This window comes from Gymnogyps californianus, chromosome 3 (genome assembly GCF_018139145.2).
Source record: "Gymnogyps californianus isolate 813 chromosome 3, ASM1813914v2, whole genome shotgun sequence".
NCBI lineage: Eukaryota > Metazoa > Chordata > Aves > Accipitriformes > Cathartidae > Gymnogyps > Gymnogyps californianus.
This window is the reverse complement of record NC_059473.1, coordinates 59,817,025-59,835,892: the sequence shown is the minus strand read 5'-3', so window position 1 is coordinate 59,835,892 and position 18,868 is coordinate 59,817,025. Positions and strand designations below refer to the sequence as shown.

The 18,868-nt window shown below is 39.5% G+C and overlaps 1 protein-coding gene across 2 annotated transcripts in view; it reads right to left on the bottom strand.

Moving 5' to 3' along the window:
* The window catches only part of SNX9 (sorting nexin 9), a 65,654-nt gene that overhangs the window by 17,474 nt on the left and 29,312 nt on the right, over window positions 1-18,868 (bottom strand). The window contains exons 5-11 of one of the 2 annotated variants that reach the window (XM_050893734.1): window positions 11,065-11,248; window positions 10,157-10,310; window positions 8,638-8,722; window positions 7,647-7,772; window positions 7,234-7,351; window positions 3,754-3,884; window positions 2,200-2,303 (exon numbers count right to left, since the gene is read on the bottom strand). In XM_050893734.1, coding sequence (XP_050749691.1) covers window positions 2,200-2,303; window positions 3,754-3,884; window positions 7,234-7,351; window positions 7,647-7,772; window positions 8,638-8,722; window positions 10,157-10,310; window positions 11,065-11,248 — 902 coding nt within the window. The remainder of the gene's footprint in view (window positions 1-2,199; window positions 2,304-3,753; window positions 3,885-7,233; window positions 7,352-7,646; window positions 7,773-8,637; window positions 8,723-10,156; window positions 10,311-11,064; window positions 11,249-18,868) is intronic. The other variant, XM_050893736.1, reaches the window with a different exon arrangement.

Genomic DNA, 18,868 nt, shown 5'->3' with positions numbered 1-18,868 from the left:
GTTTCAGATATTTTGAATAAAAGTCTAAAATAGGTGAATAAAAATTAATATAGCAGTTCTTCTAGGGAAATATATATGCATAACTTTATATTACATTGACAATACCGTTGTGTTATAGAGAGGGAAAACAAAACAAAACAATGTTGCTCAAAAGAGAATTCTGAATTAGTATGTGCCTTCTTACCCCTCTTTAAGCATGTTTTCATGCAGCTATCAAAGCTTTCCTAGCTTTGCCCTGCATACACAGCAATGCATACATAGCCCTGCATACACAGCAATGCTCTGTGAACTCTACAAAAGAAAACTAGACATATATTTTCTCATTTTCAGTGAGAATTATTCAAACTGCATCAGATCTTACAAATGCTCTCAGCCAAAGCCTGTATGAGACAGCTCTCACAGCAGGGCAACCCTGAGCAACTCCCCAGAGCCAGGGCAGCAGCTCCAGCTGTGGCCCAACCACCTAGAGGCTCCCATCTTCCCACCGGCACCTCCTTCCTCAGCTGGAAACACTACCCGAAGAGTTACTTGCACAGAAAGAGAACCTAGGCTTTCCAAGAGGCCCTTGTTTCACTCCCATTTTCCCAGTAGCAAACTATCCTTTAATTTTCTGTACTTCATAGTTTACGGTATCATGATCACAGAAAAAGTTCATGAACCAGCACAGGGTTACCATCCTTTGATCAAAACCAGGGCGACACAGGGCTGCTAAAGTACTAGCAAAATTGTTTCTGTAAAGAGCATCTTTTTATTGAAGAACCTAAGAACTATTGAACAAGCTGGTTTGTCCACTTACAGGAGTAATGGCTTTCAAGACTGCGTTCATACACACTTTTAAACAGCACCCTGAGATGTTCCCAGGCACTGGAACATGGTGTGGGCATCTGAGGTGTTACAGCCACCCCTGCAATGCTTGGAGATAGGTCCCCAGAACCACCCCAGGCTGCCAGCCCCAGCCCAGGAGCCAATACCCTCTAGTGAGTGTTCCCTGCAGGCTGCTTGCCTGCCCTCACCCTGTTTGGGGACAAACTGTTTAGCAGACCATATGCTGGTCGCTCCCTGTCAGGGTTCTGTATATAATACAGACTCACTCTCTCCTGCACCCTATGTACAAAATCCTCCCTCTGGTTCACCCCTTCAGCTTTTATACCACTGGGATATATATATAAAACACATCACTTAAGAAAAGTAGTCAAGTTTGAAATCCTCATGTTCGAAGTGGAAGTGACCTAAAAGTGTCCATCTTTTTTACTAGTACAGAACTGCTACCACACAGCTATTATATACATCTTCATATGCACTGCATCACTTGGATAAAGCCCATGCCAGGATATTTCCAGATGTAGGTACACTACTGCTTTGCTACTATAAACACTTCTATCTAGTTTATCCACAGCTTCAGACACAAAACATTATCCAAGTTCCTATGTTCTACAACAGCAAGCAAAGCATGTCATGCATACTACGTATCTTCTAAGAAAAATGATTAAGCCTAAAGGAGTGAAATAAAGGCTGCAGAGTAAATCCAGTCTTTCACTCTATGAAACCCAAAGATCCACCACCAAGAGAACTATACATAAAAAAAAAAGCATGTATATATAACATATACATATATGAAATAAATATATCCATTTGCACTTCCAGAAGGATACCCCACAAATGTAGTAACCCATTTAAAATGAAATTTGATAATTTAAGTCACTTCTCATTTTTAATATCTTTCCATGGATTCCAGATATTGGAATCATACTGTGTGTGCATTATATACAAGTATTTTACAGAAACATTGATTTCCTTGATGGTCCACCTACAGTTATTCTAAGCTACTTTGTAAGTCTAGCACACTTTGGAACTGTTCACAATTGAAGGATTAAGGATCAAAATATACTTCCATAGCAATAGAAAACATAACTCCATAGGATCTGCCAGTACTCTATCTTGTCAACTAGTTTTGCATAGATCTTTTTATGATCAGTATTCAGCCACTGAAGTCAAAAGAGACATCACATGGAGTTCCACCAAGTTTTGGAGGGGTTGATATGAAAATCTCGTATTCAAACAATTTTTCAGCTCTGCCTTGATGAATACTTCTTCAAAACCATGAATACATGTGCACGCTTACTATTCTAGTTTTATATTAGCTCAGTATCTGTTGTATATCCGGATGCGTAATATCCATGCAAAAAGAAACCACCTTACATTTCTACCATGTCCAAGTCAGGAGCTTCTGGTTCCATTGTAGAAAAGATCAGGACTCCTACAGTTTCATCTTTTTCCGCCTTCCGCTTTCCAGTTTTCCACTCCTTGAGGGAGGAGGGGGGAAAAAAAAAAAAAAAAAAAAAAAAAAAAAAAAAGACGAAGTTTGACCACCGCTGTTCATGCATCTTTAAGGGCATGTACTTAAGCAGTGAATGAAATGTTTAGGAGAACAGTTAACCAATAGACCATCCATAAATTAAAACCTTTTAAATGAAAGTTTCAGTGGGGCCATGGTGTCTTAAAGTCTCCCCCCCTCCTCCTTGTGCACTTTGTTTTCTAGATTCTGGGGTCAACAGACCCTTCTTGTATATTACTGAAATACAGTGTAAGAGCAATTACATTTAGCTGTCTCTGCACATATGATAGTGCTGATACCAGAAGCTACTCAAGAAGATCATGAGACTATTATGCAATTGCCATACTGCGTTCTTAGTGGGAACAGATAAAAAGGTTAAAGACTCCACATGTATTGCAACATCCGTTCTGTTTATATCAGTCCATAAGTTAGATATTAAGAACTGCTGACTAGCTAGCACAATTATACAACTGGCCATCCAAATAGCACTTCACTAGGACTGCTACTTACTATGTTATTAAGCCTCTACTTACAGGATCACAGAATAATTCTGGTTGGAAGTGACCTCAGGAGGATTGTAGTCCAACCTCCTACTTAAAAATGGTCAGCTGTGACCTTAGTTACTCAGGGCTTTATCCAGTCTGGTCTTAAAAACCTCCAAGGATCATTTAGTTTTTCAGCAAAATCTGTGCGTATTTAGAAGTATGACTATTTTGAGGAAAAAGCAGCAGAATTTTCCTGTTTATTTCCTCATCAGTAGACACCCCAATTAGTAACAGAGCTGGAGCTCAAATCATGAAGAAACCATTACTTACTAAAGGTGCAGATATTAAAACCTCTTTAAAAAGTATAAGAAAATGCGGGGGGGGGGGAGCACACGCAGAGATGGGAATAAAAAAGGGCTGGTTATATCAGGTAAGACTGCAGCATAATGCTATTACAACTCATTCCAGTGAAAATTGTGTTTTTGAGGGAGGGGGGGGTGTTTTTAAATATAATACAGGATCAGATACATCCTAGATCTGCTACAAAGTAGCTTCTGTTAGCAAAGCAGTACCAATCAGAGGACCACAGTAAGTCCAACAGAGACAGAGCAGGGCAACAGCCAGAAGAGTTGTTATGTATGTTCCTCTTTCGCTGGAGGACACAAACTGTCCTTAAAGAGACTGGCAACAAAGTTACTTTAAAGAGCACATCTCTGTCGGACAAGCATATAGCATTTCACACAAGCAACTTCATGCCTCATTTTGATCAATCAGCTAAATTAGTCAGTAAACCAAACAGTTTTCAGCTCGTCACTACTGCCCACAGGGGGGCATACAAATGAGAAGGCTACAAAGCTAAACTCTTAGTTCGAACGGGGATGGGGGGGGGAGCAATTCCTCAACCTCAGTCTGTGTGTGAACTTCATTTCCTACCTTCTCATCTCGGAAATTGAGAAATTGCTGGAAAACTTCACTTTCGGAGACAACAGGATGGCGACACATCCTTGTCATCCAAGCTTGCAGTCTCTCCATACGCATTTTGATAAATTCTTCTTCAAAGCGCCCTGTTATACATTGAAGAGTAATTGTTAAATTTCTACTCCAGTACCTGCAGCTTTTTTTTTTTAATTAAATCAAAACAGAATCTGTAATTCACCTGGTGAGTTATTAACCATTTAATGACTCAGAACTCACAAGAAGGAAATATTATGCTGACAAAATCAGAAGAACCTTAAATTACAGTATGTTGGTTACTGTGCTGGTTTTGGCTGGTATAGGGTTAATTTTCTTCACAGTAGCTAGTATGGGGCTATGGTTTGGATTTGTGCTGAAAACAGTGTTGATAACACAGGGATGTTTTAGTTACCGCTGAGCGGTGCTCACAGAGTCAAGGCCTTTTCTGCCTCTCACACCACCCCACCAGCGAGGAGGCTGGGGGTGCACAAGAAGCTGGGAGGGGACACAGCCGGGACAGCTGACCCCAACTGACCAAAGGGATATTCCATACCATATGACGTCATGCTCAGCATATAAAGCTGGGGGAAGAAGATGGAAGGGGGGGACACATGTTCAGAGTGATGGCGTTTGTCTTCCCAAGTAACGGTTACATGAGATGGAGCCCTGCTTTCCTGGGGACGGCTGAACACCTGCCTGCCGATGGGAAGTGGTGAGTGAATTCCTTGTTTTGCTTTGCTCGCATGCGCGGCTTTTGCTTTACTTATTAAGCTGTCCTTATCTCAACTGACAAGTTTTCCCACTTTTACCCTTCTGATTCTCTCCCCCATCCCACCACGGGGGAGTGAGCAAACGGCTGCGTGGGGCTTAGTTGCCCGCTGGGGTTAAACCATGACAGTCCCTGACCAAGAGTACTCCTCCTTTTAAAGATAGTCAGGAAATATTAAAAAAACGTAATACCCACCCACAATTCAAATCAATTGGCGGGGGGAGATTAATAAACTTTCAGATGGAAAAATTAGGTATTCAGATGACCCAAGAGAGAAGCTAGGCACAGGCTCGGAACGCAGACATTTTTCTGATACAGTCTAGTAAATCCTTGGTCAATGTAAGGCTCAAAAACGTTGGAGAAAAAGGAACTACTTACTTTCCAAGTTGTCATGTCCTAGCTAACAAAGCATATGAAATTGGACTACTCAGATACGAATAGCAGATTTAAAAAAGCAGTACCTCCCATAAACACATAGCTAAATGAATGTGTTGGGGAAAAAAACCTCAAAAAAATCTCAATAAATCATATGTATAAACCGGTTAGAATACATACATGTAAGACTAACTGATTTTTTTGGTAGTTAAGAGATTTTAACACCAGCTATTTAAATAACTAACCAATTTCTCTTTTTTTTAAACCAGTAGTGCATCATCACTGTGTATTTACAAGAACCTTTCAGTTTTAGCACAAACTGTGTCTTCTTGAGAGAATCTTTTCCAATGAAAAAAAAATGCATGACGTCAGACTTCTAAAGCATACAGTGAATAGGATGTATTTGAAAGGAGTGAGAGATTCCTCCAGCACCCAACTCTTCTAATTTCCATAGCAGCGCAGATGACAAACCTTGAATGCATGTACTCTTTCAATATAATTCTACTGTATAGTTACTATGGCAGCAGCTCCACAAGGTTGAGGTTTTTGTGGTTTGGGGGTTTTTTTGTTTTGTTTTTGGTTTTTTTGGTTTTTTGTTTTTTTAAATTGTAAATATGGAAAACTAGCAAGACTAGCAAGTAAAGAACACCACTAGAGAAAAAAGAAGTTTGGGTATGGGTACATTTCCTGCAAATTCCCTAGGGAAAAAAAATAAAATCTCAACTACTATGGAAGAGACATTATATAACCTGCAGTAATACTTTGTTCTACCCTTAATCTATACTGAAATCTCTGCAGCATTCCTGCCAGCATAAGGAATGCAAGGCAACAGGAAGAACAACATTTGGAAGTTATGTGCTGGTCATTAGGCATATCACCACCAGCAAATCATGATCCTGAGCAAAGTCAGTCTATTTGTAAAGAGTCTTGCTTTGCCAAGACTAATGGACAGACATACTTTTCTAGACAGTCTTCAGAAAGAAGCCTCCTAAATACAATGAAAAATAAGCACCATTTTTTCAGAGTTTCCCATAATGTTTCAAAAAAGAAAGAAAAAGAAGCATGCTTCCCCCCCCCCCCCACCTTTCATGAGTAAAGTTATCCTCTCCCACAGACTCCAGAAGACTGAAATCCACAGGCAAGGTTCAACTGTGATGCCAAAGTCTTGAGTCTTTTAAAATACAGTTACAATAAAATCTAGAGATCCCATCAGGTCTTCTGGTTTCCTTTTAGTCCACATGAACATGTTTAAGCAAAAATACTGGTGAATTCTAAACATGAGACTAAGGGAGGGGAGGGGAGGAAGTCGCTTCCTCACTTTTCAGTTTCCTCGGCATTTATCCCAGCATCTGCATCAATGCTTAGCTTTCTTCAAACACAGCAGAGCTGCTGCATTTTCAGTGATACCCACAGCCACGTGGTTGGCGACATGCCGGCTTTTGTATGTTTGTTTTTGGCTGGTTGTTTTAAAGGCTGTATAAAAATGTTACCAGAAAACACACAAGTGGAAATAGGCAAGAGTAATGCATTTTCCTCCTATACAGGTGTCCAATTCTTTTCTTCACATGCACTCTAGCACATCCTTGTAGAAAGGAAGCCAGAAACTACTGAAAACACACAGGCATTGCCATATTCAATTGCAATGACTGAACTCATGAGCATTTAAAGGGTCCAATCCCACTTTTCTTGAAGTCAGAACAAAAGACTTCCATAAGCCTCAGAGTTTGGTCAAGCTGAACTGACATCAAACCAGAGCAGAACGTTATACGAATGAAAGATGCTTTCTAAGTCATGTGTGAAATTGAACAACAGGAGAAAGAGCTGCAACATTTTACTTGGGAGCAAAAAAAACTTTCCTCCGGGAGCTTTGCTTCAAAGCTCCTACGATACAACACATTTACAATCAAATGCAAAAGAAAAACAACACTCCCCCTCCCCCAAAAACCCTCAGAAGCCATTTCTTCAGACAATCAGCAAATATGGAACATAAGTAGTTATCTCTTCTCTCCAGTAATAAACATTCTCTTCTGTAGTAACTAGGGGAGTTTGTTTGTTTGTTTTTAATTATTTTTTTTTTTAAATCACTAGACTAGATAAGTAAACCTGAGTTCTGAAATGATGCTCTTAGTGCTGATATTTTATTATCAATAGGCCGTCACAACTCATCATAAATTTTGAATGGTGAAAGGTTGGGGTTTTTTTGATACCTTCTTTAAAAATAGTGGGAAAAACCAAGCAGTAAGAAATAACTGAACCTTGTGAAAAAGTGATCTCCTTATTTCCCATCCCATGAATTCACAATTGGAAATAATTACCTGTTACTTGCTTGTCTGGAAGAGATGGGATTGGAATGGCTAATCCAAATTTAACCAGAAGACGCTCATACAACCAGTCAAAGTGCTTGTATCTGTGGTTGACAGACCGATTAGTGTTCTGTAAGAGAAACACAACTCTGAATTTTGACAGGTATCTACAGATAGTGACATGAAAAAAGTGTGACCAGAATAGCAAATACGTGGAATATAAATAAAATTTATGATTCAGACCCTTGAATCTGTAATTACAGAAGAACTTGAAATGCTAGAACAAAGTAACTCTTTGGGGAAAAAAGTGTGACAACTACCACTTACTCTTACAACCCTGTTACCAAGTCACACAAACTGTATTATTTATATGTACAAATGACCCATATTTGCGAGAGAGAAGATCCCATTTCAGATACACTTACAGTGCAGGTCAGCTGATATTCAATGTAGCTCTTGAGACCATACATTTTAGAACCTTTTTTGGGATCTGCCACCACACAGTCAAATGTAGAGGTAGGATAAACCCACATTGGGCCATAATCACCAATCTGTAAGAAATTGCATATATTATCTTTTAAATACATCATGTTGTACCAGCTGCAAACAAGGAGACAAATACTTTCTCTCTTCACTTGAAAGTTTCCATTGATTTCAGTGAGAGCTTGACAGGAAATAGAGGGGTTTCTCACAACCAGAGATGACTGACCACAGTTGTGTTTATCTTATTCTGTATTTTACAATTTTTCCCAAATAGCAAAGGAGTGGTGAATTCTAGGGATTGCTACTTCAACCACATTTCACTAGAACAGCATATATCTAGAAGATTTTTGTTTTTTAGATCAGAAGATGACCATCATGACTGAATATTGCAAACCTTTATGAATGTAGCTCCTATGTATTAGATAACTATCTAGATAACTAATAGACAGTGTATTGCACTTGCTTTGCCTCCCAATCCCAAAAAGGCTTATTTTCATGATCACAGGTAATGCAGATCCCACATGAGAAAAAAAAAGTACGGGGGGGGGGGGGGGGGGGGAGGGAAATCAGCACACTTAGAAGAAAGGAGGAGTTAAGACTTGACCCTGAAGAGTCCCTCAATGATATATGACTCTGAAATGTAGTCTACCACAACTTTAAAATACTTAAATGGTACACAGTTTTATTATGACAGTTCTATTTCTAATTATATGTTCAGTATCAGTTTCTTCTGACTTGAATACATATAGCAACCCTGAGGCTAAAAGTTAAGTTGGGGAAAAAGGGAAGGGTGGGGAGGATTAAAAAAAAAAAAAATAAAAAAGACAAAACAAAAAAACCACACCACAAAAAAAAAAACAAAACAAAAAACCCCAACCCCAAAACAAACCACACCACCCCCACACAAAAACTACACACACATCCCCAACTTACAATTATGGGAATTTTCTCTTTGGGTTTTGCTAGCTGCTTTGCCAACAGATACTGTTCCATCCCAGGTTTTGCAAATCCAGGAAATCTAACAATAAAACAAAGTGGTAAGTTTATTCCGTATTTTCCTTCCTTTGACATATGCAGAATTACCTGCCACTATAGGGAAAAACCCTTAGTATTTCTCAAGTATAGAAAAGAATTGATGTGGATTACTTAAACAACCAACAATTTGCCCTGAAAAAGCAGAAAAGTTTTAGCTACTGACCTCCAGCTTTGTGTAATACAGGCTCCTTCTTCCAAGGCAAAGTAGCTATTTGTGCTCTGCAGCCCATCAGAGCAAACATAACAGGAGGACACAAAGTAACATCTGCCACTCCCCTGCAGTCCACCCTCTCTGGAAATGCACACACACACGCTCATGCACACCGTTTCAGATAATGAGCATTCAATCATCTGAAAGAATGATGAACTGCAGATTCATCAAGTGCTTCTAAACTTGAGTTATGTTAAATAATTTATCCACCAATTAGAAAGAAAATCACACAAAAATCACTGTAATGTCCTTAAAGTCTGTGTAAAAACTATTACAAAAAGCAAATGGTAGTTCTCTTTCTATTTAGGAAGATACTTAGCCCTTCAAGTACTGCCAACCTACTACCTGCTTGCAGAAACACGAGGAGTAAAGCAGGACTTACTTCACAGACAACGCTCTTAAATACAGTATGTTTATGCTGGTTATACTAAATGGGTTTGCAACAAGTAGATGCCACAATGATGCAAAGGTACAATTGCAAAACTGGACAAAGCCTCCGCTGATGAACTAAATCAACTGTCTCTGCATGACTAGTTGTTAATTTTAGTTACCTACTCAAGGAGACCATTATTCTACAATCCTTTTCAACTCTGCTTTCATCCACTTAAAGATTACCACACAGTAGCTTCTTGGTAGTTTTAGAATAAACAAACATTAAGTTGTAACATGAAATAATGCTAGCATAACCCTGACAAAGCTTCATGCTATTTTAAGATTTTTATCTAAAAATCAAGCTTTCTGTGGCTCAAGAATTAACTTGGGTGATGCACAGACACAGGAGAGCAGAACTTTCCCCCACTCCTAGCAACTCAAATTGCTCACGAACTCTGGGGCAGCATGTCTGATCAGTCTGTATGGACAAGCCATCCATCACCTTTCATTTTCACTAAGTACACATAGTGTTAAAGACAGTTAAATTTTAAAGACCCGTAGGTCCAGAAGTTCAGACCTTGCAAAAGTGTCATTTGCCTGTATAACACCTCCAAAAATTATACAGTTCTGTTATATACTTTCAGGCTTTCATGGATCTGTGTTCTCTGATCACACAGGGAGAATGCTGAGCTACAAATCTATCTCCACTTTTACTCCAAAACTGTAACATTTACATTGCATACTTCAAGCAGGTTGAACGGTCACACATTAACACATCTTGACAAATTCCAATTCTCTTCAATATATACACATTTGCCCTGCATTTTCCATTACTTGTTAAGTGGTAACTTCATAGCAGCTGCACGAGAATTTCCACGCTGGACCCCCCCAGCCTCTGATGCCTCAGTCTCCTTGTAACCAAGATAAGACGGTGAAGTTGATTTTGGGTCATCCCAGTCATCATCCCAATCATCGTCATCAGCAGCTGCTGAAGTACAGGAGAGGGCAGAGGGGTAGGGAAAGGAGAAAGTTAAATATTTTCTCTTTAAAAGCAGAAGCAGCTACCTCGGCACTCATACACAAATAATAAAGTTAAATATATTTAAGAGCTAGTTCAGCCTTCTATTTTATCATTCGTTCTCAATTACCACCATCCCCACCAAATACAACCTGCAAAACACTACACTAGAAATCCATTGAGGGAGGGGGAAAAGAAAAGAAAAAAGAAAAAGAGATGCTGGTGTGTTAAGATTAATTCAACAGTGTTCCATATTTATAGACTCCACGTTAGCATTCCCCAGTACAAGTTCTCCTCTTAATTTAGGCCTTTACTACAAAAACATAGAGAAGCCTTCTGAAAGGCTAGCCACTTCCTAAAATTAAGGATTTAAGTGACTACTACTGCACAGGCCTGAGGGCACAAATTCAAGGGTGTTTAAGTTCCAGTTATGCAAGCTGAACAACATGCCTGAGATAGATCATGTATGCACAAGACTTTGGCTTCCCAGATTTCCATACAAGTTTGAGGTGTCTGTTACGGTGGATCTGATTTTTCTTTTTTAATTTTATTTAAAAAACCTATTATTTTAGTGTCCACTTTACCCACATGGCAACGTACTAGTAGGAAGCTGGTTTTGTTTTTTAAATAAGCCATGTTCTATAGTTATGAAAGATTAAGCAATTCTTACCTCCACTGTCCACCTACTCTAATGTATTCAAAAATAAGAGCATTATTAGCACACCTGGTCCTTGATATGCCTGTGGATGACCAAATGCTGCTGCTGTCTCCCAGTTATTTGAAGCACTGTTTCTCTGGCCAGCTGCACTTTCAGGTTTTGCTGCCCAGCTGTCAACAGTGTTTCCATTATCCCAGTTCCCAGACTTCCCAACGTTCCAGCTGGACCAAGGATCACTGGCATTGTTTGCCTATATTGTATAAAGACAAAAGTAAAGAAGAAATTGCTGAAGAAATGAGCAATAACCACGTACTTTCTTCTTGAAGTCTTTGATCTCTTCTTGATAGGCTATGAGTTTGCATTCAGCACTTTACTTGTTCAATTTAGGAGCAGCTGCCAAATCTTATGTTCCCAGCTACACAGCTCTTAAATGCAGTAAGCACCTGGAAGAACTGATCAGCTTTCCAGCAATGTGACACCAATACATACTAATGTTACATCTCCTCAGGGAAATTAAACTATTTGTTCCAACAGTGTTAGGAAGCACTCTCACCCATGGTAATTATTTTACACCAACACCATAAGTATAGTGCATGTGAACTATTAATTACATAAAGCCATGGACTAATTAGCACATTTAAAACAGAAACTCAAAAGCCAAGGATTAGTTTTTTTCAAATGCTTATTTTATCAAACTTAGATTAGTGGCTTAACTAGAAGCAAATCATAAATTGCCCACCCACACCATCACTATTGATGTGACAGAGAGTTAGGGCCAGCAACCCGCTCAGCTTCCCTGTCAGAGCTTAACTCATTCACAGTGAAGATGAGGGAAGGAAACAAACATCTGCCAGGGAACAGTCTGCCATCTCCCTGTAGACCTACTCTCTCAGCATAAGCTTCTGGTGAAGGTAATCACACATACCCTTCTGCTGATGCTGTTGTGGAGGGGGAAACCTCAGTCAAGAGTGTAGAGCAGACATGTTTAACTACTGCATCGATTTGTCAAGTTCATCTGTCAGTAAATTGGATTAATAGCTTAGCATCCTGCTCAGCTCCTCGATTTTAACACTACACTTTGAAAAAGCATTGACTAGTTAAGTGCAGTCTACTGCAGACACTTAGTGCAGAGACTAGCTAGCAGAAAGAAAAAACAGCACACAAATCAAAACCCACATGCCCGAAGTGTAGGAGGAAGAAGGAGGAGAAGGGGAAGGAAAGCAAACAAAGCCTACAAAGCTTGTCTTGTTCAGCAGAGGGAGAAACTGAGTTTTGTAAAAGGAAGTCTCAAAACCTACAGAAGCCAGTGCATTATTTTTATCATGAAGCAGCATATCAAAGAAGGGATGCCTAATATAAATTAATTGCTACTAGATTATAACATTTACATGAACTTAGAACATTTGCCAGTACAGAAAATCTAATAAAACTCCCACTAGAAGTCAAATTATTCTCTGCAAGAATGTTGAATAAGTTTGTTTCTTACACAAAAAAAAGGTACAGCTACTCCACATTCCATTTTTCTCCACTAAAAATTCTCTCCTCTCATTTCAACTTTGAGATACTACTTAGGAATAAGAGCTCTCTCTTTAGTTTTTCCTAAAATAAAGTCATCTGACAGTCAGATTTCACAGACACTATCAAACCTTTAAGACTTGAAAATACTGTTGATATCATATAACACCTGTTCTTTAGGTACAGAATCTCCAGGATCTGGAAATTAAGACCAAGCCCCCAAGCTGGAGGGAAATCACCATTCAGAAGACTCATAGGAGTCAGTAGGTCTCTAGGAACTGATGGAGAGAGAGAGAGAGAGAGATTATGTGGACAGCTTCTATATTGATAGTTTGGGGGATTTTTTTTTGAGGATGAAACTGACACAAGAACACTACTCCCTATGGGAGCAATATCATTGAGGTCTACCTAATTCTTGAATAGCCAATACACAGTGCTACTCTCAGCAATTACAAAGAAGTTGCTGGTAGCTTATACCAGCCTGCTCTTCCTATGACATTCACCTGATACGAGTTCACATAAAGAGAAATAACGATATGTGCCATCAGTCAGAGTTTATCTTTGCTAAATGAAAACACATATGCTGGGGCCCAACCACATGGAAAAGCATGCCTGCTCCTAACATAACTTAGAGCACCTAGAAAAGAATAGTTTGCATAATATTCATTTGCCTATACTTCTGCAATATATGTTGTGCTGATCACTGGCAAATGAAAGCCCAGAAGTGGGATGATTGCCAAAAGGCTGAGTAAAGTTTTCCTCTTCTCTGTAGTTCATGTGAAATCTGGTACATGAGCGGGTGGCAAAGAAACCTTAAAATCTGCTGCAAAACAAGGGGGAGGCAATAATATTAACACTGGTTACACTACTAAAGAAAGACTGTCAAGAGCAATCATCACCAAACTTGCAGACAGTTGCTGATGTACACTAAATGCTGTACAGCAAGAGGAAATGGATTACCTAAATTGCCCTCTCAGATGTCTTATCTCTATGTACCTATATGGAAGCACTATTCAAATCAGAAAATTTTACTGCTGAGGTGTTCAAGAAAGCTCTGGGGTAAGCTCTTGCCCCTAGGTGTTTTGCCCACAGGCTATAAAAGGGGAGGGATAGGCTATTCACACTCAGCTCCTTTCAGCCAAAGGGTCCACATTTCTTTCTGAGGCACTGGGGAAGAGGATAAGGGATGGGTTAGGAATGTATATATAGACAACACCTCTCAAAGAGCATTTACACGTCTCCTTTCATCTTTCTTCAAATGTTTGCCTACATGCACACACACTGTGGACACTTCTAAGTGGTAGCCAAAAATCAGTAAACGTGGAGAAGGGTTCAGGAATCAGGCCTGCCATCCTCAAGGTCCCATAGCACCGTGGAGGACCAAGTAAAGACACAGTATTTATTAAAACGGTAATCTCAGCTCCAGTCAGCAGTTCTGTGGATCTCAGCAGCTGACAAATTCCATACAAGAAGCCATTCACGTGGCTTAGCTCTGGCTGAATAAATCCTAATTAAGCCAGCAAGTATTTTGTAAGTGATTAAATTACATGTTTTCACACCTTTAGTTTTCCATAACTGAAATCGATAATCCTCTGATCTCTCTTTAGTCAGCACAAAAAAGATGAAGAGTCCTTGCAAGAAGCTGTTATTTAGTCAATGTAACTTGATACAGCACACACCTAATATGCAAGCAATCTCAAATGCAAACACACACAAAGAAATGTCACACCACACATAACTAAGAAACTAACCAACCCTCAGATGAAACATTGCATCTCTTTGCTCCTCAAGGTAACACCAAACAAGTACACTGAGATGAAATTCAAGGATAAACTCCTTAAAAGGTAGCTGATTTTCCCTTTTGTAGACTCTTACGGACTTGCTCGCTCCTACTGTCTAGGAGAAAAATCACCACAAAAAGACTATTAGGGGAACAGACGAGAGAGGGAACACATAACTAAATATTTTAAGAGTCTTCGATTAAGGGCAGATTCAAACTCACTATAGAAACAGATCATTACTGGTGGGGGCCTGGGGGAGTGGAGAAGTCTAGTATGTTTTTAAAGATCTAAAAATAGTTGAATGAGAAAAAATTCCACCACAACAGGAAAAGCCTCAGCTTGGGGGTAGAATGTCAGTATCTTTACCAAATGAATCACGAATTAAATAGGAAGAAGTGACATCTTTGCTACTTTCCAGACAATCCAAAGTTATGGACAGTAAAGCTAAGACAAGTCACTGAGGCGTCTCTCTGCCCTGGCTAAAATCTTTTTTTGACCTCTTGGCCAACTAAGTTGTTCCTGACAGACTCCTTCCTCATATTAATGGATGCTCCTGATGGACAAATAGATCCATTGTACTCCTGAGGGACAAAAGCCAAAACAAACATGATGTTCAGATGCTAAAAACTGAGTACCTAAAAAGATCTACATAACTGTGCCATCAAAAATGATGACCTCCAACCATAAGAAATACACCTTGAAATCTACTCTGAAAGACAGAAGCCCTGCTGAAGCAGTGAGTAGAGAAAGTAAGTCTGATCAGATTAAGGGAAGGCCAGGACAGCCAAAGCTGCAATGAGAAGTGTTACGGTCTTGAAGAGGGGTTGAGAAGAGACACACAGCACAGTGAAATGGCAGAAAATACAAGAAAAGTCATGGTGGCTCAGCTGAATAGCTCACAGGAATGAACATACTTCTCCAGTTTTATAGCTGCCTTAGTTACCTGCATGGAGACAAAGCCTTAGGCATATTGAGACATTACACTAAACTCAAGTTCTTTGGATAACAGCCTCTGAATAGACACATAAACAAAAGTAAGTGAATATAGACAGCGACCCTAAAAATCAAGCTTTTTTCCTCCAGGAAGAAATGTGAAGGGCTAAAAGCCTACTCTGCAGCAATCACAGAGCTGCATTTACTGTGCTGTATTTACCACAGAGCAAGTGTGCACATTACCAGATACTGAAGTAGCTGCCATGCCCTTGATATTTTATGCCCAAGCTTTCTTCCTGGTAAATCATTACCTTAGCATTGCGGTCCTGGGCACTTCTTCCGCTTCTGAAGGAAGGCCCTCTTTTCTATTGTACAGTTTAAACATGTTTTCTCCTTAAAGAAATCCTCTAGGAAAAGCAAAAGTGGAGACGGGCTAGACTTTAAGGGATAACCAACCTTCTGGACTCACATACTAGAATGTTCCTGTGGATAAATACATGAAAGCAACAGGACAGAGGACCTCCAGAAGCAGCTGACAAGGAGGCAGTAGCAATGCTGTCCAAGAAACCCATTTGTTTCTCAGCTGCTCCTGTCATCTTGCTTCCTTCCAGAGGCAATCATCATCCAGCACCTCCACTTCCAGCCCCACTGCCCCTTCATAAAGTAGTCTCTGCAAAGGAGCTGGGCTTTGCCTGCTCACAAGCCACATAAAGCCAAGGCACACCCACCGGACGCTCCTTGCTTTCAGCAGGAAAAAAACCAAACCACCAGTGGAAGAACTGAGTTACTACCATAAAGAGCAGAGCAGTTAGTTTTTTTGTTCTTTTCCCACTTCCAATCCTAATTCCTTACCTGTGAGGTTATTCACAGCCAAAGTGCACTAGAGGCTGCATTGCTTCTGCACAGTGCAGGCACAGGATTTCCATCTATTAACTCCTGATTCAGCTCAAAAAAAGCCATGTTTGAAGTACAGAATGGTCTTTTAGAAAGATACCTAATTTAGACTTGAGCAAAGAATACTCAATGATGGGACAAAGGGAGGGAAAACACACATCTATTGTCACCCTCACTGCTTAAAGGAAGTGATTTATTTTTTTTAAATTAAAGTTTGCTTAGTTTCAACTTTCAGCCACTAAAAATCCTATATATATTTATTCAATGAAGCTCTCGGGCTTCTGTTTTTGCTACTCACACCTGCACATTTAAATGGCAATCAAGTCACCTCTTTATATCCTTGTCTTGTCTTGAGCTGATTTCAATCCCTAATGGTTTCTTCTTGAAACACAGATGAGAAATTTCAGACAGTTTTCCAAGTAGCAGTCACAGCAACGCCAGAAATGGAAGAAAGACTCCCTGTTTCTCTCTGATGTTCTCTAGACATCCCAGGATCAGGCTACAAAGATTAAACAAGGCTTTATCCTTCCTTTTTGGGAAAAGCACACTCTCTTTTTTTGGGGAGAACAGAGGACAGGGGTTTCCCTTGTTGCCTTTTTTTTGGAGGAGGAGTTGAAGAGTATTACTGGCTAAGGCTTTTCAGCTTACCATTTTCGATTATAAATGCCCAAGATTCCACCTTAAAATAAGTGCTCAGTGAACAATGAACAAAAAAAAAAAAATTAAAATCAGGAAGGAAACTATATACTGCAGTAAGCCCCCTGCTATGGTGAAGGGGATCATGCAACACATACATGCCACATACCACTGTAAGTGTGCAAGCAAGTAGAAACACTCATAGGAGGACTGACAAGATTGTCACCATTATCAAGTTAAAATACTCTTTACATAGTCAATGCCAAACTACTAGACCACAAGGCTACCTTATGAAATAAGAAGTCAAATGAAAACAAAGCTACAAGAAAAAGAGAATGCAAACACTGTAAATTGTGGAAAACTGACTATTTCAATAGTCAGATTTTGCCTGAGGGAATGGGTGCAGATGAAGGTGAGGAGTGATCACAGTACTACAGTTTAACAGCTTGCTGCCTGAGCCTTTGCATTCCACTGGGACACCCACAAAAAAAAAAGCTCAAGACAACTCCATAATTGGAATTGGTACAATCACTGTCATATGTTGGACAGTTACTTTTTAATATCTGAATGCAATTCATTTCAAAGCAAGCAAGCCACTCTTTCCAGTACTGTATGGAAGTCACTGCCTGGTACTTTGGTTAAACAAGAACTGGTCACAAATTCCTGTTACCAGTCTGAATGCAATATTGCAATTGAGAAGGGGGGGGAAAAGAGTTGCTTTCAAATTACATGTAGCAATGGAGGATGTTATAGTGTCATTATCTGTAACAGGAACTAGAAGTTACTAATCATGAAAGCCAAACTAGCATAAAACACTCTGGGTAATTTTTTTTTTTTTTTCCTTCTTCTAAACAGTTCTAACCCACCAATTTTGCTTGTACTTCTTTTTAGCTATCTTTTGCACTATGCCCTTCTAGACATGACTTATGCACGCATAGAGCCAATTTTACACTTAATCTTACAAACATATACATTTATGCAGAATTAAGGTTTATTAGTCAAGGAAGCAATAATTTCCAAAATCTATAAACAATTGTAACTAACTTCCACAGTGAACCCACTTGTGTATTTTATAAGGTAATTTAGCATACTGGTTTAACAAGACAAACTGGACTCAACCAAACATGAGTGAGTCACATTTCCCATGACAATACTTCTACTTTACTGCACACACAGCAACGTCAGAGAATGGAAATGCTGTTACAGGAATGCAGTAACATGCATGTCAAAATTTCCACAGAAGTAGAAAAGTGCACTCTTAAGAGCACTATATTTATTTTCTTCAATCTTAGCATTTATTGCTTCTCATAGCAGTTGGGGGCGGGGGCGGGGGGGAGTTACAGTATAAAAATTTAACAATGACAATTTGCCTTTCCAGCACTAAGTTGCAAAGAGTGGAAATATATGAAGTAAAGCTCTGGGAATAGCTTCTTTAGTGTCCTCCTTACAGACATTCAACAACTTATGTCTAGACACCAGCTAACTTAAGAGTTGCCTCAGCTCCTGCACACCAAACTACGTGTTTTCACTACTATTTATTCATCCTGCCTATACAGAAGTCGCACAGTTTTCTGAAGGGAAAGGGTTTTCTACATGTAAGACAGTCCATTTATTTTCATATCCTTCAACAACCATGTAGCAGCTTATCTTTCTTCTACTGACAGAGAAACTATCCCGAGTGATTTCAGACTTACCACTGGATAAAACAATAGAAACACGAGAGGTTTCTGTTAGTTGCTTCCTGTACCTACTCATGGGGCCTTGCTGCTCTGCCCACAACATAACTGAAGACATGAAACATGTGGATTCACTAAGGTCACAACGGAATTAACTGACAAATTTGCAATTCACAAAAATGCAAACTCTCAGGATACTTATTTTATCTAGAACTAAGAAGAGCTGTACAGTGATCTTCATACAGAATTAGACTTGGCAGTGATTAGAGAATCAGTGTCAAGAAAAGGGAACAAACTCCTCTACAAATGCAACTTATGGCTAGCTACAAGAACTATTTTTATATCCTAAATACTGTGAAGCCACATCTACAGCTCTTACGTCAACACAGCTGGTGATCGACTTCCACTCTGAAACAGACAAGTAGTACTCCACTT